The following is a 26,692-nucleotide window of genomic DNA, read 5'->3' as shown; positions in this document are numbered from 1 at the left end:
AGGAAATTACACTATAGTGCTGCAGTAGAATGGACAGCTGCTGCCCTCCATTGGGCACAAAAGGCACTATGGGAATGTATTGAACCACTTCAAACACAGCTCAGACACATGCAGCTGGTCCTTACCATATTCTCCAAAACGCAAAGAGTCCCACTGCCTCCACTCAACAATAGCACTGACAACTCTCACACCAAGATAGATCAGCAACATGCCCAAAGAAGCATCCAACAGGAAGTTAATGAGGTATCTATGAAAGACAGAAAATAATGTAGTTGGAACAAAATATTGAAAAAGTTGGAGTTTCAAGTTAACCAAACAGATGCATCTAAAATACAGAATTCACTTACAGTGAGCAGGGATCCTCCTCAGTGAGGCCTGACAAGTAGACGTTAGCAAAGTGGATGAACAGCATCCCTATGGCCTGTTTTGAGGTGTCCAAGAACCTGCAGAGAAAGTCAGGACAGTTGTTATGCTCTCAAGCTCTTGAGGGGTATTCATTTGATGCCTCTGCAGAGAAACAAATTTAAGCTGGCTCAGCTGCCTTACCAGATCCTCCAGGGTCTCCTTTCATGTTTGGGCTCCCTGAAGCGTTTCACTGTGAAAGACAAAGTGTGTCACAAAGATAATGTTCGGTTACAGTGGATCACAGTTTCAAACAAAACCTCTGTGGTTTCATTTTATCCAAATTACAACACTCCTTTGAAATGATAAAGGTCCAATGAGCACTGAATAGTTTGGCAATTTCTGGGAGAAAGACAGGAAGACATAACTCCTGCTCAGTCCATTAAAAAACCTTGCATTCTCTTGACATTTTTATTATTCAGAGGATGCTTCCAAATGAGAAATTATAAAGACCCTCATCTAGTCTACAGGAAACTAAAACAACTGAAATAAAGAAGCAAAGACTGCATCATTCAGACCAAATCTTTACATGTGCATTGCTTGTCAATACAAAATGATAACCAAGCAACATCCTTGTTAGCCAGAGGAAGTTTGAGCTGCTGACTATAACCTAAAACCTGACCTAATATCACACACAGCAGCTGTTTAATTATTAATCTGAAAGGTTATTCTCATCTCACTCCAAACAAGGAAATGTTTTTTTTTAGAGAATGGTGATAAGAGGAAGTAGATCAGACTGCCTGAAATGCAAGCTAACAAACAAAAAGTTTAGGAAAAAAGTACAAGATATTAAACTCTTTGCCAAGTAGAATCAAATTGAAAACAAATAACACAGATTTCTGGGTATGCAGGTTACATACGCTGGAGTGTGACTGACTTATGGGCTTTTATATAGGCCTTGTTTTAATTAATCCCTCAGTGTAAACAAGTCAGAGGTTTTATGCAAGAAGGCTCATCACTGAAAGCAATGAAACTGTCCTACACAAATAAAGCTCTCACTGTGCTTCACAATAGTGGTTTGTTTACCACGACACCCCCACTACCCTCCTCTCTTAACTCCTGTAGCACAGAACTGCATAATGACAGTGGAACTTAGCAGAGTTAGGACCACAGTGACTCACTTAAACATCAGACAGAAAATGACTTTGACATTCAAGTCATTTGCTCAAACAAGTGACCTCTTGGACTATTACTATGAACAGTCAAACAGGACACACATCCAGCACTGCCTCTCGTGTGGGTACTTAAACTCTAAGCTGTGACCTCAGCTTTTCCTCTAAGCAAAATATGACTCTCAGACTGAACACACCCTGCGCACAGCTGGGTGTGATATTGACCCGTGTAGATGCTTTGGCCCATTCCTTCTGTTTAGAAAACTGCCTTGAGCAAAAGGCTGTAACGTGCTGAACATTCCTCACTGCTGTGGCACACACGACTGAGGCTGTTCTGGTCAGGTCACACAGCTATTGGTTCTGTGCCAGGCAGTGACTGAATGGAACTGTGGCTACATCCTCAGCGTCACATTTTCTTTCTACAGCAATATTTTCTGAAACAAAGTAAGGAGGCTTTAGGTGCATCATTAGGCTACTTTAGTCTCAAATGGAGAATTACCCTGCCTGGGTGAAATTGCAGACTGAGCTTACTAGACAACATTTGTCAGAAAGCAGATCCCGCACAGGGTATGCATTTATGCTAAATCTATTTTTAGTATTATTTCTATTTTTCCTTGAAAATTACTGTAAAAGCACATGTAAACCTTTCATAAATCTTTCAGATTCACGAGTTTCTATGTGAAAAGAAAAGCACTTAACCGAGTATACATTATTGGCAACGAGTAATGCATAAGATTGTTTTGAAGGAAAGATAATAGTTAGCTAGAAAGATGAGATATGTACTAATACGTGGAAAGCAAACAGGCTTTTGATACAACCACTGCCAAAACATAATGCAAGTGACCTGATGGGTTGTTATAACATCACTGCACTTGAAACAACTGCATTAGATTTTACATGTGGCAGAGAACCTCTGTTTTCATATTAGTTGGCCCTTCCTTGCGTGAGCCTCTCAGCTGTGATCAATACCTCATTTGATTAACCGAGTTCTGCTATTGAATAATTGCCCAGTAACATCAGCTGGTTTTAGATATCAGACACAGACAGCACATCTCCTGTCATACTCACGCATCAGTATGCTGAAAGCCATCATGGCGAGAAGTCCTTGCAGGAAGATGCCAAACGAGTCCATCAAGGCGCCGTTCTCGCACCCCCTGCTATCAGTACCTTGTGGGCTGGGGGCCACAGAGATGTTGGTAAACGACCCAGCGGGCTGCCCTGCTCCTCCTGGACCTGCCAGAGCTACATCTCCAAGCTGGGACAGCATGTTGACTCCACTAACAGCAGCCATGAGACACCGGAGCCGGACAAAACAATAACAATACCAATACCAATATAGGCAGGGGCACTTGACCCCAGTGTTCTTGTGACAGATGTTGGTCAGCTAATCGATATGCTAAGCAGGACAGTCTTCGGGGAAAGATGGTGGCATCCTCTTTTTAGTAAGCGCGTACTCATTCTCCTGCTTCAGACATCCAAAAAGCCATAGTAGTTTGTCATAAAGGGTGAAGTAGAACCGATGCCCTGACACGTTACTAGAAGTAACAACAAAGCTCTACTTGCTTAAAATAACTAGTCTAAACACTCTAAACCAGAGCTGCTACATTAAAAGTCAAATGCTGATGGAAAAAGGTCCGTGCAGCAAAAATATCTCCTGTGTCGAACAGAAAGCTAACGTGATGATACACACGAGCTATGCCCAAATAATTACTACAAATCCATGCAAACAGACAATACCTTTGGTATAACTCATGCCTGTAAAGTGCGGGTTAACGGGTCAGAATTCCGTTTTTGCCGAGGCGAAAGGTCCACATTAAAACAAACCAGCGGCTAAGATGCTGCTATCATTACTTGCACAGCTAGCTTACATGCTAACTACTCAGTTCACTAAAGCTAACGCAAGACCAAGTAACTTGTGTTTTTCTCAGACTTTGAAAATTCTACGTGGCATTGACCGCTTTTAACTTAAACGTCGTTCCACACGTTTGGCTGTAGGTTTTTACAAATTGAACATAATCTATAATTGCAGGTCACGGTTCTCGTACATCCAGCTGCTTCCTTGCCCCGGCGGTGCCCACTCATGTTGACAGACGTAGTATCACGTGACTGGCGTGTTTACGAAATGCATTCTGGGGAATGTAGGACAAAAACGAGGAGCCGTACTAGTAAAGTTGTTGTTCGCCCCCTTTTATTGCAATAATCTCTTAAATAGCAGTCATTATTTTCCAACATGAAAAAAATATGTTCCATCGCTTTGAGTACAGCCATAACAACTACAAATGAATAAACAAACAACCCACGGAGGGTTTTCTCACACAAAATCAAGCACAATACAGTAAGTTACACTACAAGAACTGGAAAGAAGTGAAGGCAGGGGCTCATTTTTCCTTGCTTTTAAATTGCCCAGTTACATAAGCCTACATTAAGAATTTCTGAAAGAGGTTATGACTATTTACTGGTATGAAATGTAAAATGCTTCAAATGAGACAGCTGAATTTATGCTTGCACTTCACATGCCAATGTTTAGGCCTATTTTGTGCAATTATACAATATATTTAGGGCATTTAGACATTTCTGAGGCAGGGAGTTAATTGCTCAATACATTGTTCTTTCTAATCACCCTGTTTCACTATAAGGTATTTCATTATTTACACTATATACAAACATGCAGTTATATTTGCATACCACCATAAAATACATGGTTTTGCTTGTGCTTGCATTACAGAATCCTTGCACTGTAAACACTTATGCCTTACACTTGAACAAGAGAGCAGTTTGATCTCATACCGAGATGAAGGCCCCTTTCACATCAGAATGAATTTTAACTATACAGCAGGATAACTTGGCAAACAGCTGTAATGTTCACTTTTTGGGATTCACGCTAAAAATCTAATTACTATTTTGGAATGACACCTAACCATCTATTCAAATATGTTATTTTCATTATGTTAGAGTTTATGCTTTTGACATCAAAAAGATTGAACTGATGTTACCTGTTACTTAAAATCTGATCTGTGTAAACTGTTTTTGGCTTCACCTTATTAATGGGCCAAATAACCTTCTGAAAAATCTTAAAACTTTAAGAATTAAAAAAAAATTAAAATGCTCACTATTTACTTATAGTCTGAGGTACAGCTCAGAATTTCTGCTATAAAACATACTAGGCATTAAAAAAAGTTGTTCATTCTAAGTGCTTAAATCGCTTGACCTGTCAGATCTGCACCCAAAGGGTTGAACATCTTTTCTAGGAAACTGCATTTAAATGTGAATTCACCAGATGTGGATGTCACTTAATTTGCCGCCAGACAACATGAAAATGTTTACTAGATGATACTAAACACTGTCGGGCACAGTATGATGTAGAAAAGCTGTAATTAAAGCTGCAGTTTTGCCTTTTTATGACAACAAGGCAGGCTGGAAATCATGAAGTAACAAAGACCACTGTAGCAATAAGAATCATTAGTCCTCTAAGAAAGATGGAATAAATCAGAAGAGTCTAAAGCTCCCCAAAGCCATACATTAAGTTAAACAACCTTTATAAACATAGACAGAAATCAAATTATTTATTTAGAAAGAAGGTAATTAATGATGACTTGCTTTTGAGTCAAAACATACTGGATTTAATACAAATTTTTGGCTTCAGAGTGCTTTGGATTCTCTGTTTTTTCCTCACTTGTGCCTCTCAAAATAAAAATCTGCACTTTGACACAACTCTTCTTCTGTGACACTGTCACCCTTGAATTGTTGAAAACAAGGATTAGAAAAATGAGCTTTGTCCATCTCATGTCCGTGCTTGTTCGACACAATGAGCTGTACGCAGGATTCTAAAAGATGTCCAGTGTTAAAAAAGTCAAAATGGAAAATACAGTGTTTTTCACAGGACTAAAACAAAAAAAAAAGAAGCTGTCATGTCCATGGTTGTTCCCCATCAGCTACGTAGCAAACTGTTGATAAAACGCCAGCTTGACCCTCTCAATGTGGTGGCAAAGCTTGATTGCTGGTCCCAGCTTTAGGTCCATGCACTCCTGTACCGTTGGCAGATTTAACAGAAGTAGGGCCTGTCCATCAATCTCCTGTGAGCACATAAAAGTTTATATGAAATGCAGTTTTCTAAACGATGCGAGCATATTACACGCTTCAGTGGAGTGAGAACTCATCCCGATTGGCCATTAAATCTCCATGTATTTCTTACCTGATCCAGGAAAATCCTTGCAAGAGGTGCACAGTCAGTGGTCCTGATGAAGCGAACCACATCAGTAACACTCCACTCCAGGGGGCTGGTGTCCAAACACAATTTCTGTGGAGGCTCAGTCTTTGAGGTCTATAAACACATGACACAATGAGTCAGAACAGAAACACATGAGAGACTGTTTTGCAGAAGTTCATTTTACCCTTTAAGACTGAATTTGACAAGTGAAGCAGGAGCATTACACATTTCCACATCAGCTGTTTAGAGTTTGTATAGATCATTTTGTGAAGAACAAGAGAAAAGAACATAATGTGGATGAAATAATTGTTATGAAACTGCTATTAAGAAAGGACAGCACATGTATTTAAATTTTTTTATAGGTGATACACAATTCAATACACATGACTAATTTTCTGGAAAGTTAAGAGATAACTACAATCCAACTAAAAATATAGTTATCTTGTTAAATGTTGTGAAAGTACCTTTGGTGAAGGTGGGTGATTCTCATCGTCAGAGAAGGAGGGTGAGCGGGGTTTTCGACGCCGACGTGTGGGCCTGGGCGTGGCTGGTGGGGAGGGTGATGGTGTGGTGGGCTGAGACTTCCCGACTGATTGTTCAGAATCGTCCTGGATGTCGTCCTGCAGCTCGGAACCAGAGTCTTCACTCAGGGAGTCATCTTCATCTAGGTCCTCTTCATCTCCACTGCCCTATAAGACACACAAGAATGATTTAACACAGATTCAAGAACAATGTGAGGAACAGTGTGAAGAGGAATCAGAGTTAATGAAAGTGACACGACTATTCTTCCTTCAATTAAATGGAGATAAAAATATATGCTTGTGTGTTATACCTGTGGAGACCCAGCAGGTGTATTGTCAACCGATGCTGAAGAACGTCGCTTCTTATGAACAAACAGCTGCTTCCTCCTCTTCCTTTTCCTGCCTCGTCTCTTCACTCCACCCTCCAGATTGGAGTGGCCCCCTGGTGGACGGCCAACTCGTTTACTCTTCTTCTTTCCATAGTAATATGCTATTAACAAGACAATAAGCTAACTGAGTTATGCTGCGTATGACTGATACTTGTCCCGATCTTGTTAGATTTACACATGTACTTTCCACGGGTAATTGTGTAATAGGCTGTCCAAATAGGTGTGTCATGGATATGTACCGGCTATATGAGCAACAAAGGAGACGGTGTCATGATTACTTGGTTGCTATCAAATTGCATCAGTTCCTTAAACCCAACACTGCAGCAGCAAGTAAACATAACAAATCTGTGACCCCATATATTTCAACAGAGGATGAAAGATTTCTTGCAATTCATTGCTGCTTAATCATTGCCTGTCGACGCCTGCAGATGCTCAGTTTGTAAATTCCATTTCTATTCATCTTCTAAACCAAATTTCTGTGATTACTAAGGAAGCACTTACAGTACGTAGCAACTGATAATTTTTATTCATCTGTAGCAAAAAATTCAAAGGATGGAAGATTTTTGAATATGTAGAAATTAATAAGCTTGGTGTTGAATGAGAGTGAAATTGAAGATTTTCAGAACTGAGCTGACAAGTTTAGAGAGCAACTAAAAATTAATCAGCACCAAAAGAGGTTGTGTTCGCCGCCTCTCTTGCTAAGACAGTATTCATCCTAGATCAAATGATGAATAATTCAATGCCTCAACTATTTGCCATCCAAACAGTTAGAAGTCACTTACTGTATTTGGTCTTGGTGAGGACGGAGCAGTTCTCTGAGCAGCGCTCTAGAACCATGCGAGGACCAAACAGGTTTGGGCAGCACTCTAGTTTGATGCAGGTTTTCCTACAGAAGTCCGCCACTCTGTCTGCAGTGCGGACTATTTCCACAGTTGCACGGTAACTCTTTCCTTTGTACCTGACATTTCAAGGAAAGCAATATTTGACAATGAGTAAATTTTTTTTTTTTTTTTTTTTCATTTTTCACATTTTGGCAAATTAGCATGATAACATTGCTAACAATGTATAGTATGATAGTTAAAAGCATACTCCATTATTACAGCTCTATGTGTTCATATTTGATCAATATCCAGAAAAGCTTATGTTCTGTCATAGTGCAGATACAGTACATATTGCGACTTGTGCTTTAAGTAGATATTTAATCCAGCATGTGTCTTAAAATAGGCCAGCTGTAAGCACTTCAGCTATTCCTGCAGGTTTTCTAAAGAGCACAGAACTCTGAGTGGAGGATTAAATGGTGTTTCCCTCACTTGGCTTTGAGTGTCTCTCCATGGCCTTGCCAACGGCTCTCCTGGTCCAGCTGCAGCTCTCTCAACACACGACTGGGTTTGTATGCTGAGTTTATTAGCAGAGTCAATACCTGGATGCCAGACATACACAAAAATGCAGCACTTAGAGATGATCATTTTAGTGGATTATGTCTTTTATTCTTTAATGATCTTGTAAACAGTTATTTTACATTGCATTGACTTTTTCACCAAATCTTAAATTAGTGTGGATTTTAATTATAAGTATCTTAGCAACTTCTGTAGTCAGCTGCTTTATAGCACAAAGAAGGAAGAGAGCTGTCAGTACCAAAAAAAAAAAAAAAAAAAAAACACCTTAAAATTAACACCTTCCTAGAATTTTTCTGGTGCAAACATCCCTGAGGACAGCCTTTATATAGATTTGGAGAACTTGTACCTTAAAAATAGAGCCTGCTAACATCAACAGATGATGGAGTCCTAGCCCAACACAAACTTTACATCAACATACACGTTACATATTGTATCTTTAAAAGCATGAGAGAGAAACTCTTCAGTAAGGCTTCAAAGTAATCTCCTATAACAATAAAAATACAGCACATATAACCACCAGTCAATGTTCATGTTTGAGTAATAACTGTTGAATAGAATGAATCTTGTTTATGTTCTTGATGAAGTAAACCTGTTGAATGTCCCCTCACCTCTTTCAGCACTAGAACACAGTTTCCGGGGCCAATGAATTGAGGCAGCTCTGCTATGCGACCTTTATTAAGGTAGGGTCCAGAGAAGCAGCGATGGTTGAAGTAGATCTTTGGACAGCAGTACTTCCCGTTCCCCTGTCCTGTATAGGGACACAAAACAACAACACACATAAAACATTCACAATTCACACCAATGGACAGCATTCAAAATATCACAGGCTTCACTGAGACCTGAGCCCACTCACCTGTCTCTGACTGGTTGGCCATCTGTTGCTTGACAGCATCAGGTGACGATGACTTAGGCGGAGTTCTGCTGTAAAAATGATGAAAACTGAGTCAATGGCAAAAAGGCTCTTGGACTTGACCCATTCCAAACCATGAACTAATCATCCCTCACTGCTTATACTTACTGCTTCTCTGGTTGCACTACAGCAATCTTCCTCTCTTTCTCAACTAAAAAAAACAGAAAGACTGATGTGTGTCTGTTCAAACAATGACATTAGGTAAGCAATTAGGTCAGGGTAGAAACAAAGACCTCTGTCTTTGTGTATATTAATAACAGTCTTGTTACATGGAATAAGAGAACATGATGAATACCTGAGGGTTTGATAGGGTAAACCAGCGGATAGCCATTTGTCTCACACCAGCTGACTGGGAAAATGTCGAGTGAGTCCACATGAACAATCAGCTCTGGCATGGGCTGCTTCAGCCCTGGACAAACATACCAGCACACACACATTAGACAATCACCGCCAATGCACAGTGAGCAGCATTAGAAATTTAAATGTAATTAGGTAATACACCACCTGGATTTAACTAAAGCAAAGAGTTCAGATCCTTCCACTGGATAATTACTGCTGCGATTAATATGTTTCAACTGCAGTGAGTTCTTTAACCCTAAGTGATGCAGTGAGTAGCTTCTCATTATTTAAACAACTCTCATATTATGTTTGATTGAGAGTATAAGGATTTGACTGTGTTTCAATGGAAAAAGGTCATGTGGTCTGATGAGTCCAGACTGACCCTGTTCCAGAGTGATGGGATCAGAGTGAGAAGCGAGGCAGGTGAAGTGAAAGCCCATCATCCATAGTGGCTAGAGTATGAGCCTGTGGGGTGGTGTTATGATCTGGGGTTGTTTCAGTTGATCAGGCTCAATAATGTTATGTGTCAAAAAAATGAGGCCAGCTGACTACCCGAATGTACTGAATAACCGGGTTTCAACATCAGTGGAGTTTTTTTCGTGACACAGACACATTCCAAAATGACAAAAATATCAGGACTCATCTGGTTCAGATAGTGAAAGAGTCATTCAGGGAGCAATAAAGCTTAATAAATAATAAAAATGAGACACAATTTTCACATATTCATTGACCACCACAGAGTCCAGATTTGAATCCTCCTGAGAATCTTTGGGATGTGATGAAGAAGACTTTACAAAATGACCTGACATCATCAAAACAAGATCTTGATGAAAAATTAATGCAACTCTGGAAATAAATGTTGCGAAATTTTATGTGCATAGCATTGCAAACCACGGCAAATGTAATCAAATGTAAAGGCAGTCGAATGAAATATTTTGCATGTGACTTTTTGTATAAAGTGAATAAAGCAAATTAAAGCTAGTACAATAAATATCTTTATCTGTTATCTACTCAGTGGAAAGGATTCATGTAAAATGCCACTATGCTGTCCTTGCAGCCCCACAGACGACTTTCTGATTTACTCAAAAATGTAATGTGTAAGAAAAGTAACTACTACTCTACCTGTTTACAAACATGAACCAAATGTAATACTATAATGTATTTAACATTTAATGCATGATAGGCTCTATATGTTGTCATGACCTGATATAAAATTTTTTCTGAATTTATAGATTTACATAAACACACAGTCAGTTCCCCATCTCACCTTCCAGGCTGAGCCAAATGTATTGCCCTTTGACCCTGGTGACTGTCGCCACGTGAATGTTCTCAGGTGACAGTGGGTTGACAGCCTCTAGTTTCATTGCCTCTTTGAAGCTGTGCTCACACTGCTCCTGGAAGGTACACAGAGTAGAAAAAAACATTATGCAACTTATGTGATTTTTGTCCATTTAGAAAAGCAATATATCTGTGGTAAACAGTGGACCATTACACAGCAGAGATGCTTTCATTACTGCCATTTTATGCTGTCACTCTTGCTAAATTGGAGACATAACTATGTAATATGCAGTTTTTTTTTCCAGTTCTAAACATATAACTGATGGCTCCAGATTTGTCATACATCTTCTGAGCAACAGTACTGAGACAGCAGGTATTTAGTTTCATTTCCCTGTATGCAATTGATTAGTGTTGGGTCAGATCTGTTTCCATGCTGCTTTCTGACTGATGTCCAAGCTTCAGTGATGTTGCTACTTTTACTGGCTTCACTATTAGATAACCCTTCAATGCAAGTCAACGAAATTGTGGCGTGAAACGGGCAAAACAGAAGTGAACATACTGTTGGAAAGCAATGCTGAGGAGCAGCTTCAGCCTCACACTGTTTCAGGTAATCTGCCCAATCAAAGTCTGGACCCTGGTATCCTGAAAAAAAGATTAAATAAGCAGAACAGAAAAATGAGGATTAAAAGGAGGATATAAAAGAAAATGAAACACACTGTAATAACTGTTATTACAGTAATAACTGTTACCACTAAAGTCCTTACATCTGCTACAGTGGGTAAATTCTAGATATACTGCACAAATGAAATTGGAAGACTTTGGTGCTTAACTTTGCATGAGGCATTTTCAGGGATGAGGTTTGATCCCAAACAGCTGCCTACAACCGAAACCACTTATTGATCTGACATGCTTAATAATTTTTGAACCACTAATCCTATCAATACATTATCATTCAGGTAAAATGTTTTTTTTTTTTTAGCTTTTCAGCAACATGAGATATAATTCATATGGATGTTCTGATGCTGCATAGTGAACATGAAAACACTGTCATCTTCTGCAAAATTGATCCACCAGTAAATCAACCAATATTATATTTAGCTGTTTTGATATAATAACCTTTGAATTTACACTTAACTTTTTAGGAATACCTGATTTTCACAGAAAAATGGTAAATCAGTAGGATAATATTATAATAAATGGTGTTAAATACTTAGGAAAGGTTAATATTAACACAATATTACCACTGATATTTTCACATGGATGTGGGTGTATTAAGCATTTATGTTGCTGTACAAGACAATCCTACCAAAATGCATGGTATTATTTTCACAGTATTAGGCATTCACACAAATTCCTTTACAGAGTTGTACATTAATGTGACTACCGTAATTAATATAAACAAGTGAAAAAGTAACTGGAGCTTACCAATACTACTGCCACCTGCTCACTAATACCTTGCCTAGTTGGATTAATTTTGAATTTTAAATTAAAGATAATACAGCATCTCATAATTCAAGACAAGATTAAATTAAATGCTGTCCTTTTTGAATAGTTCAGTCAAACCAAGACAAACATTATTCTGCCAAAGTCTTAACTTTCAATCTGATCGCACTTTGTCTGCCAAATTCAAGACAATGGGTTGGAGTTCAAATTTTCAAAAATTTGTAAAAAAAAAAAATAAAAAATTCAAAAACCAAAATTCAGCCGTCCCATTTTGCACTGCACCTCTCCTGACGGTATAGCAAATGTGTGTCAAATTTGAAACAACTGGATGAATGATCTTCCATAAATCAGTTAGAAAAAAATCTCAGAGGGGTGAAAAAGACACATGGAATTCCTGGTATTACCATATAGAACCATAGTATAAGGAAATAAAGTCTATAGACATACATTTAATTCTAACCACCATTTAAATGTTGAAACAGACATAGTATAGTGCACTGTAAAAAACACACGAAACAGAATAAAAAAACCTAGAAAGACATCTGGTATACATACAGAGTATACCTTGCCTTCTCAGACTCAGGGTTGGGATCTAAAAGCAGGTCACAGTCTTGTTTTTACAGGGTGACTACTTGGCAGTGTTGTAACTTCTTTGATTTGAAGACTGCAATTTCTGTGATTCCTCCAGCCTTGAACATGTTGTCAGAATGAAAATATGAGGAAGAGTTCATAAACACTGGCTTCTACAATGCCACGGGAAATGCAGTGACGAGGATTACACGTGTTTTATGTGGAGACATATTTTCAGTTTTGATGATTCCATGGGCAAAGACACCATTTTGACAGCATAACAGTAAATTAGTCGTGTTTGCCTTTACTAGCATTTGATTTTGTTGATAACTAATGTTTTGTTAACATTACTTGTCAGGGTTCCAGAGAGACACCAACTATTTAACTATAACTACATATTTTATCTACCAGTATTCAGACCTACAATGAATCAGATATTTGTAGAACTAGCTGCCATACTAAATATATCCTGCTGGAATAATTTTACACGTGGTAATTACAGGTAATTTACATTCCCAGGATTGTTTTCTATGGGACATAGCTAGACAGATGTAGTCGCTTGTAAGGTGGCTTTGCTATGGTAACGTCATGCAAAATTCCCATCTCATGTTTCTACATGTGATCAAATCCAAAAGGACTGACCTGGAGGGGGACTGAGAGGGAGACCATTTTTGAGGCTCCACTGAGCAGGGAAGATCCCTGGGCTGTCTCTGTGACACAGGAAGGACCGCCCGGCCCCCTCTGACTCCTCAATACCACAGAGATCATCCATCATCACCAAGAAGTACTGCTCACTGAATACCTAAAGTAGACAGGAGGTACATTTGAGACAGACTTCTAGTACAAAATAAATCTAAAGTAGAGGTATTATATTTGACTAAATGACAGAAACACATTTTGAGGGGTTATGATTTAAACAGCATGTTTATTCCACAAACTTAAGTTTGAAAAGATACTTGGTAATGGAAGAAAAAAAACATTGTAACAAATTAACAGAGAAAGGAAGATTGCATCTTGGGAGAGACAGAAAAGCTGTTACCTTGGTGACAGTAGCAGGCCTGATGGAAATAGGAGCAGCAGGGTCAACAGCCTCCAGTTTCATCCCTTCCTTGAAACTGTGATTGGCTACATCAGGCTGATCCTGAGACAAACAAGACACACACACACACACGCACACGCACACGCACACACACAAAACACAAACATTTGCAAATCTTAGATGTGATAAAGGGTTCACCACCCAGTTTGGAGAAGACTCAACAGAAGTCACGACTGTTTGTTTTTTCAACGAATGTGACCCAACTATCAGATGATCAGGAAAAGCTGTACCTTACTGAGCTCTGCTGTCAGAGCCTCATCCTGAGGCAGCTCGCTGATCCTCTGCCTCACCTCCTCCCACTCTTCCTCAGTCCGCAAGCCCAACAGTTCTGAAGGAAATAAACACAAATAAATAAGAACAAACCTTGTGTTACTCTTTATTATACACAACTTTAATTACCAACCCTTACACATGGAAACGACTTCCCAAAACACAATCTGCTAATCAGCTTGTTTGTCTATTTCACCCTCTATAGAGGAACACAGATTTAATTAACAGAGTAAAAATAAAATAAATAAATAAAAATCAATATTGGTTTCCAGTTTTGCTAGCACACACCCCTCTTATCACAGGACCCTGCCTTAGAAGCACGTTGATGTACAGAATTAACAACCATTTGTAGACAGTGGTGCTTAAAAGTTTCTGAAACTATATACGCTACTATACATAGAAAAAAATATTTTTCTTTTCTGTACGACTATGACCTATAACATGATTAGATTTTCGTTTCCTAAAACTAAAGGGAACCAATTTAAAAGATGAGACAAAAGTATTACACTTAAATGGAATACAATTTAATAAATTAGTTACAAACGTTTTCTTTTGTTGATTGTGGAAAGTTGTTCATATTTACATGAGGCAAAAGTATGTAATCGTCTAGGATTATCAGTGTGTTTTAAGGGGATGTTACAGTGAGTATTTCAGTCAATGGGGTGACAATCTGTTGTGAGGCCTTCCTTTATTTACAGAAGAGAAATCTGAGTCTTTAGTATCTAAGTCTGATCTTTCTCAACAAGGTCAGGCAGATGGTGTAAAAATGGGAAAAAAAAGAGCCCACACCAGTTTTATTCTCCAACTAACAAAGATCACACCTTGATCCTGGTGCACAAGAGTCCACGGGTCCACAATCAACCCTGGGTAACATCTAGAAAACTAAAGGCTTCTGCCACTGTGACTAATGCCAACATTCACACATCAACTGCACCATCAGTTTCAAGGATGAAGCCACGATTGCTTGAAACAAACACTGCTGTCTGATTGCAGTTTGATAAATGCCATGTGGATAAACTAGAATGAATGACTGATCTGTGGATGGATGAGATCACGCAAGAACTCTTTGGCTTAAACGAGAAGGATGAATGGGTTAAAATCCCTCCAAGCCAAAGTGCAAGGTTTAAAACTATGAACCTGAAGTTACTGCTGGCAAAGAGAATCAACAAATTTACCAAAGGAACTGGTTTGCATACTTTTGCCTCACTAAAATGTGCAAGATTGGATAATTTTCCTCAGCAAATAAATGTTTAACTGGGTTCCCTTTATCTCGTAATACGATGTTTGTGATAATTTGATAGAACTGTAGGTCCTTTATGCAGAAAAAGAGGAAAATCCTAAAAGGTTTACTAACTTTCAAGCTCCACTCAAGGCAATTTCCTTTACATATCTGTGAAATCCAGTATATTTTACACATTATTATTTTAACAGAAGCAACAGACAGCTATGTTTAATTCAGACACAATGACTTCCTCTTGAATCAGTTGCACACACCACTGCTCCTCTTCACATTCAGTTAACTTAAAACAGCAGCATACAGCTCCAAATAATAGGTGCAGCAGTAAAAGCAGTACTGGTACCAGAAGGTAAATGAGCTGCATCAGAGGAGATATAGCCTGCTGCACTTTTTTTTCCATCTTGCATGTTAACAAACTGTATCCACTTGAAAAGTATAAACAGATTGCGGCCCTGAACACAGTGATCCATCTAATCCTGCATGAAAAATCAATTTCAAGGTCTAGAGGGATGCCATCACATTTAAAATATTAGTTCCTTACATTCCATCCCCACACATTCACGTAGAGTGAAACAAGACAGATATAACTGAGCGAGTACTGATGGAGAGATATCACTGAAAATAATAAGACATTAGATCTAATATAATGATATCGCATAAGTAGCACAGTGTAATGGGTTTAGGATTATGTGACTTAACTGGACCTGCCAGCAATTCATGCTTGCATGGTGAATTCTTCATGTGGAGCCTTTCCATCAGAAACTATTACTCATGCTTTTTTTGGCAGTAAACCCAGAGATCTAGTGATCATTTTTCTTTTCTTCCCATTGTTTCTAAATATAAAACTCAGCCCATGTCAGCGGAACTGACCTAAGGGAGGCCTGAGGGTGCAGCCATGCTCTTTGGCCCAGCCGGGTGGGTGGAGGCGTGGGTGGAGGTAAAAGAGCCAAAGGGTTGCCGGTGTATCCGGGAGGCCCTCGGTGCCCACCAAACGCAGCTTCAGCCTTCCCCCAACGTTCTCTTCTACCTCGGCAGCCCATGCCAGACCAGGGTCAGTGCTGTCCTGGAGCTCCACGTAGCAGCCGGCGCACAGAAGCTCCACCGGGTCCCGACCACGCAGGGGCTGCAGGGAGCGGGTGGCAGTAAGTGAGATGCTGATAGCACACACACTTACACAAATACAAATGACAACACGCCTAGGCAAGGCAAGGAATTTATACGGGGAGAGAATGCACAGCGTGACTAAGTGGCAGAAACGAAGCACGGTCACTGAAAGCTAGTTAGCGTTGTCTCTAAAGAATTTCACAGGCTGTTCATGGAGTGAATTCACTTTAACAGCATAGCAAGGAGCTGTAAACAACATCTCATAGCTTTATGCTGGTGGACTTGGAGCTTCACAATGGGTATGTATGCAAATAAAATCGTTTTTAGCTCAATCTAACACCTATTCTGGTAGACATTTTAAGTATAAAGCTTTTTCCCTGTCATTTTTCTTTTCAGAATGTGTAATAGAATAGAATAGAGTAGGCTTTATTGTCATTACACCAGTTGTGCAACAAAATTGCAGGTGGTATCTGCCAGCAACAGTCCACTTACAAGTAAGTAACAACACAATAAGATACAGGCATATATTCGAAAAATATAAGATATAAAGTAGTGTGCAATTGAAATATGTGCAAATTAGAGATATACTGTATGAAAGCATAGATAGAGTTAAGAATATAAAAGTAGTATAAAAATGTGCAAATGTAACATTGCAAACAATGTAAACATACATTGATGCTCTTCGTAGATTACAGTTGAGTAGTTGAAGTTTTAAATTTACACTATAATGAGAGCAAGACAATAGTACACCACAGCAAAACATTACAATCACACTACATCTACGTGTGTGCCAAGACTACACAATTCTGATCACCTAAGGGTAAAACATGGCAGTGCTTCCTCATGTCAGCTGTGTTTACCACAGTTACTGCAGCACTTGAACTACAACTTTATTATAACGTCAGCAGTTTTATCTTTTAAAGTCGTCAGATTTATCAAATCAGTACTGATACAGAGGGCGGTTGCTGGCGCAACAGAGCTGTTGAGAGACAGACTGCTGACGCCCCGCCCTGGGTGTGAGTAGTTTGTAAAAAAGGACAGCTGCTCTGTTTTTCCTGCCTTACCAATTCCAGCAGGTTGGCAGGAGCACTGCACTCCTCAGCCAGGGCCTTTTCCAGCAAAGCCTCCCAGTCCTGATGCCTCTCACGCACACCTGAGACAGATCACACACACAGGATAGAGTTGATTAAACAACCAAGCAGGTGGCTTTTCTGCCATAATATTCAGAAAAGGAACATGTCATTGTATTTTATGTTTAGCATAAACTCTTCTGAGTTTTCAAATATCTAATGTGGCTACAATTATATTTGATAGCTGCTTGGTTTTTAATACTGTATATTTTGTGTTTTTTTTCTGAGCTTATTTTTTTGGCCAGTATTATATATTGCACATTATATGATTCAGGGGAACATACTCTTACTTCAACGTGAATAACATTTGTGAGTATACTATATCTAAATAAAAGTGTGACAAGTTGTAATTAGGTGTGTGAATAATCCAAAAAGACAACCTCTTTACAATGTGATTTGGGAGAAGCTTCATTCCTGCAAATTTCCTTTGGACTAAACTTAGACCTCTGAAGTCTAAACTAAACAAGGCAGGTGTGAAACATGTCCTAAGCTCTTGACTATCACACTGGGAGGCACACTTTTGCACTCAAGGACAAATATTACACTCACAGTGTACTAAATATATCAGCATTTAAATTAGTCAAATTTCTACAGTAATAAAGTATTTGATGACATAGACTAACAAAAATTTAAGCACTGGAAAATATTCAATGTCTGTCAAAAAAATGACATTAAAAAATGAAATGTCATAATAGTATAAAATAATACCTAAAACCAGTCTGGCAACTTTTTGACATGTTTATCATGTTGTATTTGTTGGGTGCTCTTCTATAAACTCAAGACAAATTGCACATATTATGGCTGAATGAAATATATTGTATTGTTGTAAAGGCACCAGTCAGGTTGTCTCCGAAAGCTGAGGAAATTTCAGCTCCTACCGTTACATGAAATTCTATCTCTGTCATAAATGGTTTGCACGTTATGTAATGTTTTGTGTCTGCATAACATAGATGCAATACTAGTTCCTAGATGGTTAAGAAAGAGCAAGAAATGAAGAGGAAAAAAGCTTCCCTTTTCAAATGAAAGAAAAACAGCAGAGAAACAGAGCAAGTGCTTAACCTGTGGGCAGCCATGGTATCACAGTGAACAGAAATATTCTTGCTGTGCTGAACAAAAAGTGCAATTTCTTAGTTATGTTTCCATCATCGAATAGTATTTTGTGAGCCTGAATAGCAGCAGGAATCCCACTGCACTGCAGAATGTGTTTACAGCATGCCTGTCCTTCAGGTCAAAGTTTTAATGCCTTAATATTTATCATCAGACCAGCTTTTCTTGGCTGGTGTTTGTTGATCCTCTGCGACCAACAATGTATCTCGCCCATGCCAACTTAAGCCCCAAGTTAACTCACCCTCAGGGGCTCTCATGGTCTTTCCATGCTGGCGGCTCCAGCCCAGAGGGTGCAGGTCTGCCGTCATAATGTCACACCAAAAGTCAGCACGCCTGTCATCCTGGTAACCTTCATATCGAAGTAACAGCAGCTGACCACATGTGGTGATGATGGTCGCCACCCAGTAAGGACTGTCAGCCTCAGAGCGAACAAACACCTCCAGCTTCATGCCTGGAGATAGTCCTGTCTGCAGACCCTGGTCCACCTGAGCCCAGGACAGATACATGAATGTATATGAATGCAGTAACTTCAGTGACATGCTGATGTTATGCAAGTACTTCTGGATGCTGTTGTTTCTTAGTAACTGACTTAGACATTACAGAGAGCTCATAAATTCCAGTGGTACTTTCAGATTGAACCTTGTTTCAAAATAACCAGCAAACACAATAAACAGTCAAGACTCAACACAGAAGTTTAGTTACTGACATTCCCACTATTTATTTAACCTTTATTTAACCAAATAAATTAGTTGAGAACTAATTCTCATTTTCAATAATGACCTGGACATATAGAGACGAACAACCAATCACTCTCACATTCACACCTATGGATAATCTTAGATTAAAGGGGTCATATTTTGCTAAACCCACTTTTATTAGTCTTTGGTACATTTATTTGTGTATTTGGACCCTAACAGTTCAAAAAGTTGGAATTTGAACCCTCCAGGTGCTGCAAAGCTATCTGTATATTCATTTTGGCAAAAATCGAGTGGATTTCTATAACCCATTTTAATCCCTGTTTAATTTATGTCTATAAATAGTTACATCACGACATTTGCCCACATAACGTCAAGACTTCCGACAAACATTTCTCAGAGTACGCCATAACTGTTTATCAGCAACAGCAGTTGTAGTCCATACTGAAAATATGTCCAAACTTCGAGCTGATTACCTAAAATATTCAGTTGTTGGTTGTAATAATGAACACAAGTGGTTGAATGGGACAGAAAGCACGGTCAACAACCTGAAGAGCGTGAAGTGGCTCATTTGCATTTAAAGGGCCAGCACTCAAACCGACCTTTCACATATCATTACTCAGAAATAGGATTGAAGATGGGCCTGTGGAGTTGAATTAATGAAGAATTCAGACCCAAGCATGGCATTTACAGTGTACGTAGACCACAGGGAAAAGTTTTAAAATGCATAATTCCATTAAAAAAAAAAGCAAAATGTCACTCCTTTAACCAATTAACCTACTATTATAATATGGGAATATTCTGAATTTGGATTTGGACAATTCTTCCTTAGGCTTTACCGTTTGCCTTCACTGAAAATGTATGTGGATTCTTCACAGAGGTGATGTTCTGCAGAATGTATCTTTAAAAAAAGGCTACACTTGCTGTGCATGGAGAGTGAAGGGCTGAGTCACAGGCAAAATAAGAGAGATGGATTAGGACTGTGTCCGCCTTTGGAAATAATTTACCACGTCTCCAACTGTTGTACTGTGAAACTTTTATTTCTCTTGGATATTGTATAATGTGGGTGAATTCACAGCTGGTGACTACATTAGACTCTGTTAGGATGAAGTTACTAATCAAGAAGGGGTGAGAGTGTCAAAATAAGCTGTGATCACTCATCTTTTTTTAATTACTTTAATCATCATTTTGTTGTCATTCATTCTGCTGTTTTTTCAATGTCTTTGACAGTTTGTCAGGACACAGGTGCCAGGAAACAATACAGACTAAATTCTGAAAATCAAACTGCCAAAAAGCTAGACATTTCCTGTGTATCATATAATAAAAAAATAGACATTTTATGACGGGTGCATGAACTCCACACAACAACATAAATAGAGGACTGGTCTATTTATAGGTTTGCATGCGCACACACTTATGTGATGCTTCCATACCTAGTTAATAGCCTTCAATTAAAGTGGATACATAATGTCGCAGAAAACTCTCTTCATATGTTACATGTTCAGTGTAGACAGATGGCTAATTTCAATGTAGAATTCTATGACTAAGGCAGGTAATGTCATTCATGTTTTTGGATATGTAGTGTATTTACAAAATGTATCTTCTGTTGGCTTTTGACCACATGCGATGACACATGGCCTCTCGCCTATCTATGGTCAGCTCTACACAAACAAATTAGACAACAGTTAGCAAGGCAAGGGTTATGATAAAAGACAAGCCCAAAGCATAATGATTTAATTTCATATTTAATTATTCATTACCCAGGTAAAGAGCTTAGTAGGAATATCTTTTTTTTTTTTGGAAAACTGAAAACTCATGCATGTAAACACAATTAATTACAAACTGCTGGTATATTATACAGACTATTCTGAGTAATGCAATAAGATTAGTGTGAATAGGTTGTCAGAACATACATGTTTGAAGGCATGATGGGGCACAGACACAGCTCCGGTCTCCTCCAGGTAATCATCCCAGTTAAAGTCAGACACATCCTGAGCGGAGTCTCCATCTGGAACACACACAGACAGACGCTCAACTTAACACATTTGTCTTCTCCAACCTGCTTTCCAGCATTTTACTAATTTCATGCAGCTGCTCACAGAATACTTCTTACCAGACTCCAGTGACTCCTGACTCATGCTGGTGCCCCCTCAAGGCCAAAACTAGGAGCTCTGAGGAGGAACAGAGGAGAAGGATTATTATCAAGAGAAAGTAAATGAATGAGCACTGGTCTAAAACTCAGGGAAAATAGGAAAACAACAGACAAAGAAAGGGAGATAGGAAAGAAAACAAAGTGCAACTGTTACACTCAACCAGCATCTCCACAGTCATATGAAGAGTATGATACAGTGGCTACGGTTAATCATGTCACTGTGCGTACATGTTAAGACGCATTACTGAGTAATCTGTTAACCCATGGCTGCTTTTACCAACACCATGGCCACTGAGATAAGTAATAAGCTCAGAAGCTTGCAAACCAAACCGTATTAGCAAGAAGTTACACCTACAAAAGGAAACAGTGATGAAAACTTACTAGCTAGCAGCTATAACTGGCAATATCTATCAGCAAACAGCATATAAGCTGAAGGTACAGGCACCTAACTGCTGAAAGCAAACAATAAAAAATAGAACAATTACGACAATAACCAGCTGGTAAAACAAGCTGCAACGATAGGAAGAGCTTTTGAGATGAAAATTTAACAGCTGGCATTTGCTGACTCATCTGCAAGATCAAAATCATATTCATTTGGATGTTTTTGGATTCATCTGATGAACAAGGATCGTGGTAATACATCTGTTTAAAAATCAAATCCTTGGTTTTGCAACTATATAACACAGAAACACTGATGAATACATTTACTAACTATCAGTATCTGTAGAACATAGCTCAGATAGTGGTCTTGCGACTTTGAGAGACAATGAAAGCAAACAAACAAAAAAAACTCTACATTTTTATACATATAGGTTTATGTTAATTAATTCAGAGATATTTCAAAACTATCTATTTATTACTTTGACTCCAGTTCATAAAAGAGTGTTTCAATACAGGTGGTTATTATTATTTCGGCCTTTAAAAACCACTATCAGTCAACCTCTGCAGCATAAATACTACTATCTGTTCCTGCACTCAACATGAAACAAGTAAAGCAGAGAATTCAATTGTAAACGGCATGCTGCATATTTGAAATTCATTAAGATGGCACAGGCTACCACCAAACTAACACAGCAGATGGTTTGTGATCAAGAAATATATTAAACTACACAGCCAAACACACCACCTCGAACTTGTGAAACTCATTTAGGATAAGTTCCTGAAAATGGTGCGCTAACACTTCAAGTCTGTTAGGGTGAAATGCTTCCAAGTTTTGAATGTCACACACATCAGCTTTGACACACCAAATTGACACCAAAGCTTTGTGAAATGCAGATGAATTAATTTAATGCAACAAGAGAGATGCCATGAATGAGAAAGAAGGGAGCACAGGGTGTGACGACGGTGCCGAGCGTGGTGTATGGGATGCTGAGGCTGAGGCCGCTCCATTCAGCCTGCCTGTCAAGCCTGTCTTTGTCAAGTCTGACGTCTCTATTAAATCCGGGGCCACCATCAGAAACTACCCCCTCCCGACCGCTGGGCTGCCACGGCGACCCTGTGCTCCGCCAGGATCTACGCCGCCTTTCACCCGCGACCCTGCCCCAGACTCCCTCTGTCATTCTCCCCCACCCTAAAACATATACATACACGCCAGAGGGCTTCATTGTCCCTAGGGGTCACACTCCTGACATGGAAAAAAGAGCAGTGGAAACAGAAGTCGAAGGACAAACTACACAGAATAAAGTTAAGAGTTTCTATTCTAAGCCCAGATGGTGAGAACATTTAAAACAGATCATTTATCTCAGTGCTTCAACTCTATTCTTCTTCTCTTTAGACAATTCCTCGGACTTTCTTCTACATGTTTTTATTCCATTTCATTCTTATTTTGCAACTAAACATAAAATAACTACAACCACTTTTCTTAAAAGTGTCTCTAGGAGAACTGTTAAAATGGTCCACTGATTGCAAAATTCCTCAAAAACATTTTTAAATTTCCAAGGACAAGTTTTGAAATGTTTCTCTAAATTGTTTGACTGCATCAGCTGAAGGTTTCTGCAGCACTTAACCCAGGAGAAAAGTACAACCTAGTCACGAACATGCACAGAGGAAGAAAAGCGACTTCCCCTGTTTCATACACAGCAAATAGTCTGTGTGGACCACAGCTACTCACACACTGCATGAACTGCTCTGCACCACACCAGAGTCTGACTGAACCTGAAAGAGAAAGCGCCAAATCCACACACACCCATGTGAACACACACAACCAAAATGTTCCCTACATCCTCTTTATAGGCACTTACTGAATCCTATTAGCACTTAGTGTGTGAAGAGTATATCTAAAGACACCTGATGTTTTTCCAGCAATTTGTAGTGGACAAAATTACACAAAATGTATAGTTAATGTATGACTTAATTTGGAAATCAAATTAAAGGAAATGTTCAAAAAATGACAACAGCTGCTAAAAAAAAAAAACTTCCTACAACACTTATTAATGGCAACTCAATGGCTACCAATGCATGACATAACATTTAAGTAATCACTTTTTGATATAAACAAAACCTGCTCAAGAAAAAAGGACATATTCATCTTGGTAGAGGTTGGTGATGTGGTGTAAGGTGATAAGGTAACTAACTGTTCAATAACTTCAAGCAAGTAAATGATTATAGCAACATCCACCACTTTCTCTTTTATTTAGAACTTCCATATAAATGTTCAGTTGCATTTACATACACATTTCCTGTCTGTATCTGTGCCACATAGAAGGACACAAAGCAAAAAAATGACACAAATACTGCTGTAAAGAGTGTGATTTGTATCATTACATAAACATCAGAGCGCAGTGTGAAATTATATACGTTTTTCTGTCATCACACTGTATGCATCATCATATCACAAAGCTTTATTTCTTGGTATTATTTGTGTTATAAATGTATATCTGTATTTCCTACAGAATTTAAAGGGTCAGGGTCAAGTGTAATGATGTCTAACATGTAATTTTGGAGTTATATTGCCAGGTTTCCTAACATTTTAAACTAAGATTTCTACCTCCACCAAACAGAATCATGGCAACTACTTGACCTACTAGTTCTCACAATTAAAATGCAATACGTCTTCTCAGAAATTATCCATCTAATTAAAGAAAATACTCACATCTCAGACCACACACTTAAAGGTCTAAAGGGGCTACTTTTTTTTGGAAGAAAGTCCTGTAAATTGAAGTACGCTTCACAGATGACTAGAGAGGCATTATTTCTGAAAATATTTGGTGTTGCTGATCTTATTAAACATGACATGCATTTCCATCACTGCCACTGGATTAGTGCTAAAACAGAAATGTGAGACTGATTTGACAAAACAGGACAATGGAACACCAATGCTATTTGGATGCACGGTCAACACAAGGAGATATAAGTGACTCAACAAAAAAGATTAAATTTTTGTGAAATAATCTTACAAAATGTTGGTAATTCTAGGTGCCAGTGCTGATAATAACAGCATAGTTTATACATAAATCTACAGCGTACATCTTTTTAGAGCCTAAAGGTGGTGATCATTCCAATTTACCTGTATTTTGAATATCCAAAATGGGCTACTTTTTTGGAAGAAAGTCCTGTAAACTAAAGTACGCTTCACCCAGATGAGTACAGAGGCATTATTTCTGGAAATATTTGGTGTTGCTGAACTTGTTAAATATGACATGCATTTCCATCACTGCCACTGGATTAGTATTATGACAGAAACGTGAGAGTAAATTAACAAAATAGGACAATGGAACACCAATGCTATTTGGATGCATGGTCAACACAAGGAGATATAAGTGACTCAGTTGAAAAAGATTCATTTTTTTGTGAAATAATCTTACAAAATGTTGGTAATTCTAGGTGCCACTGCTGACAATAACAGCATAGTTTATAAATAAATCTAAAGCGTACATCTTTCTAGAGCCTAGAGGTGGTGATTATTCCTTTTTACCTGTATTTTGCATATCCTAAACGGTATTTACGAATATTATGGTTGCCAACAAAGTAGCACCGACGCTAAACAAATATGCTCTGTCGAAACGATCTCAAATCATCGCCAACTGTATGGATCAGCTATAACTTGACAACTGAGAACAGATATCCACATTTTATCCACGCCACACCAATAACATATAAAACCCGACGCTGTTTCATTCAATTGCTGCGATCGGATGCAACGTTGCTGCTTGTTGCCATTGCATAGCGGCACGTCAACTGGAGCAGCGCTGCCAGCAGATCACTCAAGTTGCACAATAGGGAAGTTAAGAGCCTGGAGGAAAATAGGTTGCAATAAGTCAAAGTGGGAAATGTCAACAAAATGACAACCTTCTTCTGAACACAAGCAGCTCCTGCGTTTACACACGGTGGAGTTTATTTAGCTTGTTTTGGGAGAGAGCGGCGTAGAAAATCGTCTGAGGTCGTAAATACACAACCTATATTATGTAAGACTTCGACATCATAAAAATACTAGTTATTCAGAGGGTATTTGAACACATCTCGTTGACGGTAACTAGCTAAAGACTGCGTTGCTTTCAACTGAGTCAACCGCAGCGTTCAGAAACAGAGATGGGCCATTAACGCAATGGCTTTTGCAAAGAGAGAGAGAGAGAGAGAGAGAGAGAGAGGGAGAGGGAGAGAGAGACTACAGCGCCGTGGGTCCAACTTTCACACAGGCGAGAACACGAGAAATAACCGACTGAGACAATTATTTTTATGCTGTCTAATGAATCAGCATGCGGTCCTTGATGGATAACGGCCGTGTGGGACTCATTGGACACATGGTAAAATCGCCTGTGTCCGAGTCAAGTTACTGAACGTCACGGCTTGAGGAATAAGAGCAGGCTGACGAGCAATAAGGGCGCTTACACTCGACACCCGACTCATCTTTTTGAGAGACGGGAAAAAAGACGAATGTGCCACCACGGCGCAAAACACACTTAGGAATCTGTACCAAACAACATGCAGTACGTGAATATTTAGTCGCAAAATTCGCCTCTTACCGTTAAGTAGTTTTTCCAAGTCGCTTTTTAGATGCCGTTCCTCTCCGCCTGCTCGCGCACAGCTACGAGAAGCTAGCAAGAATGAAAACAGTTAGCCCCGGTCGGTCGTTTCACAATAAAACCGACATTAGCGCAGACGTTACGCCAGTCGCCTAAGCAACGGCGGAGCTTTTTACGTTAAGGGCAAATTCACAGCACTTCCCGCTTTGCTCTTGCGACGTCACGCTCGCTTGACGCACTTCTCGTTCACGACCTCATTCCAATATGGCACAAGTGGCCACTGCGCATGTTCTGCCGCCTATATGCCTCTGAGCCCGGCTACATCACACTGACTTCCATCTTCACACACAATAAAATATCACACATCCT

The 26,692-nt window shown here is 39.1% G+C and overlaps 2 protein-coding genes across 3 annotated transcripts in view; both read right to left on the bottom strand.

Moving 5' to 3' along the window:
• The window catches only part of LOC115419449 (store-operated calcium entry regulator STIMATE-like), a 44,474-nt gene extending 22,583 nt beyond the window's left edge, over window positions 1-21,891 (bottom strand). The window contains exons 1-5 of the mRNA XM_030134244.1: window positions 21,880-21,891; window positions 2,583-3,591; window positions 547-595; window positions 348-443; window positions 126-247 (exon numbers count right to left, since the gene is read on the bottom strand). Of these exons, the coding sequence (XP_029990104.1) occupies window positions 126-247; window positions 348-443; window positions 547-595; window positions 2,583-2,805 (490 nt within the window). The 5' untranslated portion in view covers window positions 2,806-3,591; window positions 21,880-21,891. The remainder of the gene's footprint in view (window positions 1-125; window positions 248-347; window positions 444-546; window positions 596-2,582; window positions 3,592-21,879) is intronic.
• On the bottom strand, window positions 3,681-26,432 carry sfmbt1 (Scm like with four mbt domains 1). 2 transcript variants are annotated; one of them, XM_030134241.1, is made up of 21 exons: window positions 26,324-26,432; window positions 21,324-21,381; window positions 21,124-21,218; window positions 18,757-19,000; window positions 17,343-17,431; window positions 16,045-16,297; window positions 13,898-13,995; window positions 13,608-13,709; window positions 13,211-13,370; window positions 11,115-11,197; window positions 10,545-10,671; window positions 9,234-9,347; window positions 9,047-9,089; window positions 8,882-8,949; window positions 8,637-8,776; window positions 7,942-8,051; window positions 7,414-7,589; window positions 6,554-6,732; window positions 6,186-6,410; window positions 5,707-5,835; window positions 3,681-5,587 (listed from the first exon to the last, which is right to left on the bottom strand). In XM_030134241.1, exons 2-21 carry the CDS (start codon window positions 21,346-21,348, stop codon window positions 5,447-5,449), a joined length of 2,601 nt encoding a protein of 866 aa, XP_029990101.1. In that variant the 5' UTR covers window positions 21,349-21,381; window positions 26,324-26,432; the 3' UTR covers window positions 3,681-5,446. The 2 variants fall into 2 exon arrangements, with proteins under 2 accessions (XP_029990101.1, XP_029990102.1); XM_030134242.1 differs by having other exon boundaries at window positions 8,882-8,946.
• Between the last annotated feature and the right edge of the window lie 260 nt (window positions 26,433-26,692).

Source organism: Sphaeramia orbicularis, chromosome 5 (genome assembly GCF_902148855.1).
Source record: "Sphaeramia orbicularis chromosome 5, fSphaOr1.1, whole genome shotgun sequence".
NCBI classification, from domain to species: domain Eukaryota; kingdom Metazoa; phylum Chordata; class Actinopteri; order Kurtiformes; family Apogonidae; genus Sphaeramia; species Sphaeramia orbicularis.
Note: the sequence above shows the minus strand (reverse complement) of the source record. Positions and strands in the feature narration are given on the sequence as shown.

Bases quoted from the DNA above. Each gene is read 5' to 3' on its own strand.
- sfmbt1 (XM_030134241.1), bottom strand. From the start codon at position 21,348: ATGAGTCAGGAGTCACTGGAGTCTG. The intron at 9,090-9,233 runs GTATTCATCATG...TGTTTTTTTTAG, and splicing joins TTACCCTATCAAACCCTCAG to TTGAGAAAGAGAGGAAGATT. The intron at 5,588-5,706 runs GTAAGAAATACA...ATGTGCTCACAG, and splicing joins CAAGGATTTTCCTGGATCAG to GAGATTGATGGACAGGCCCT.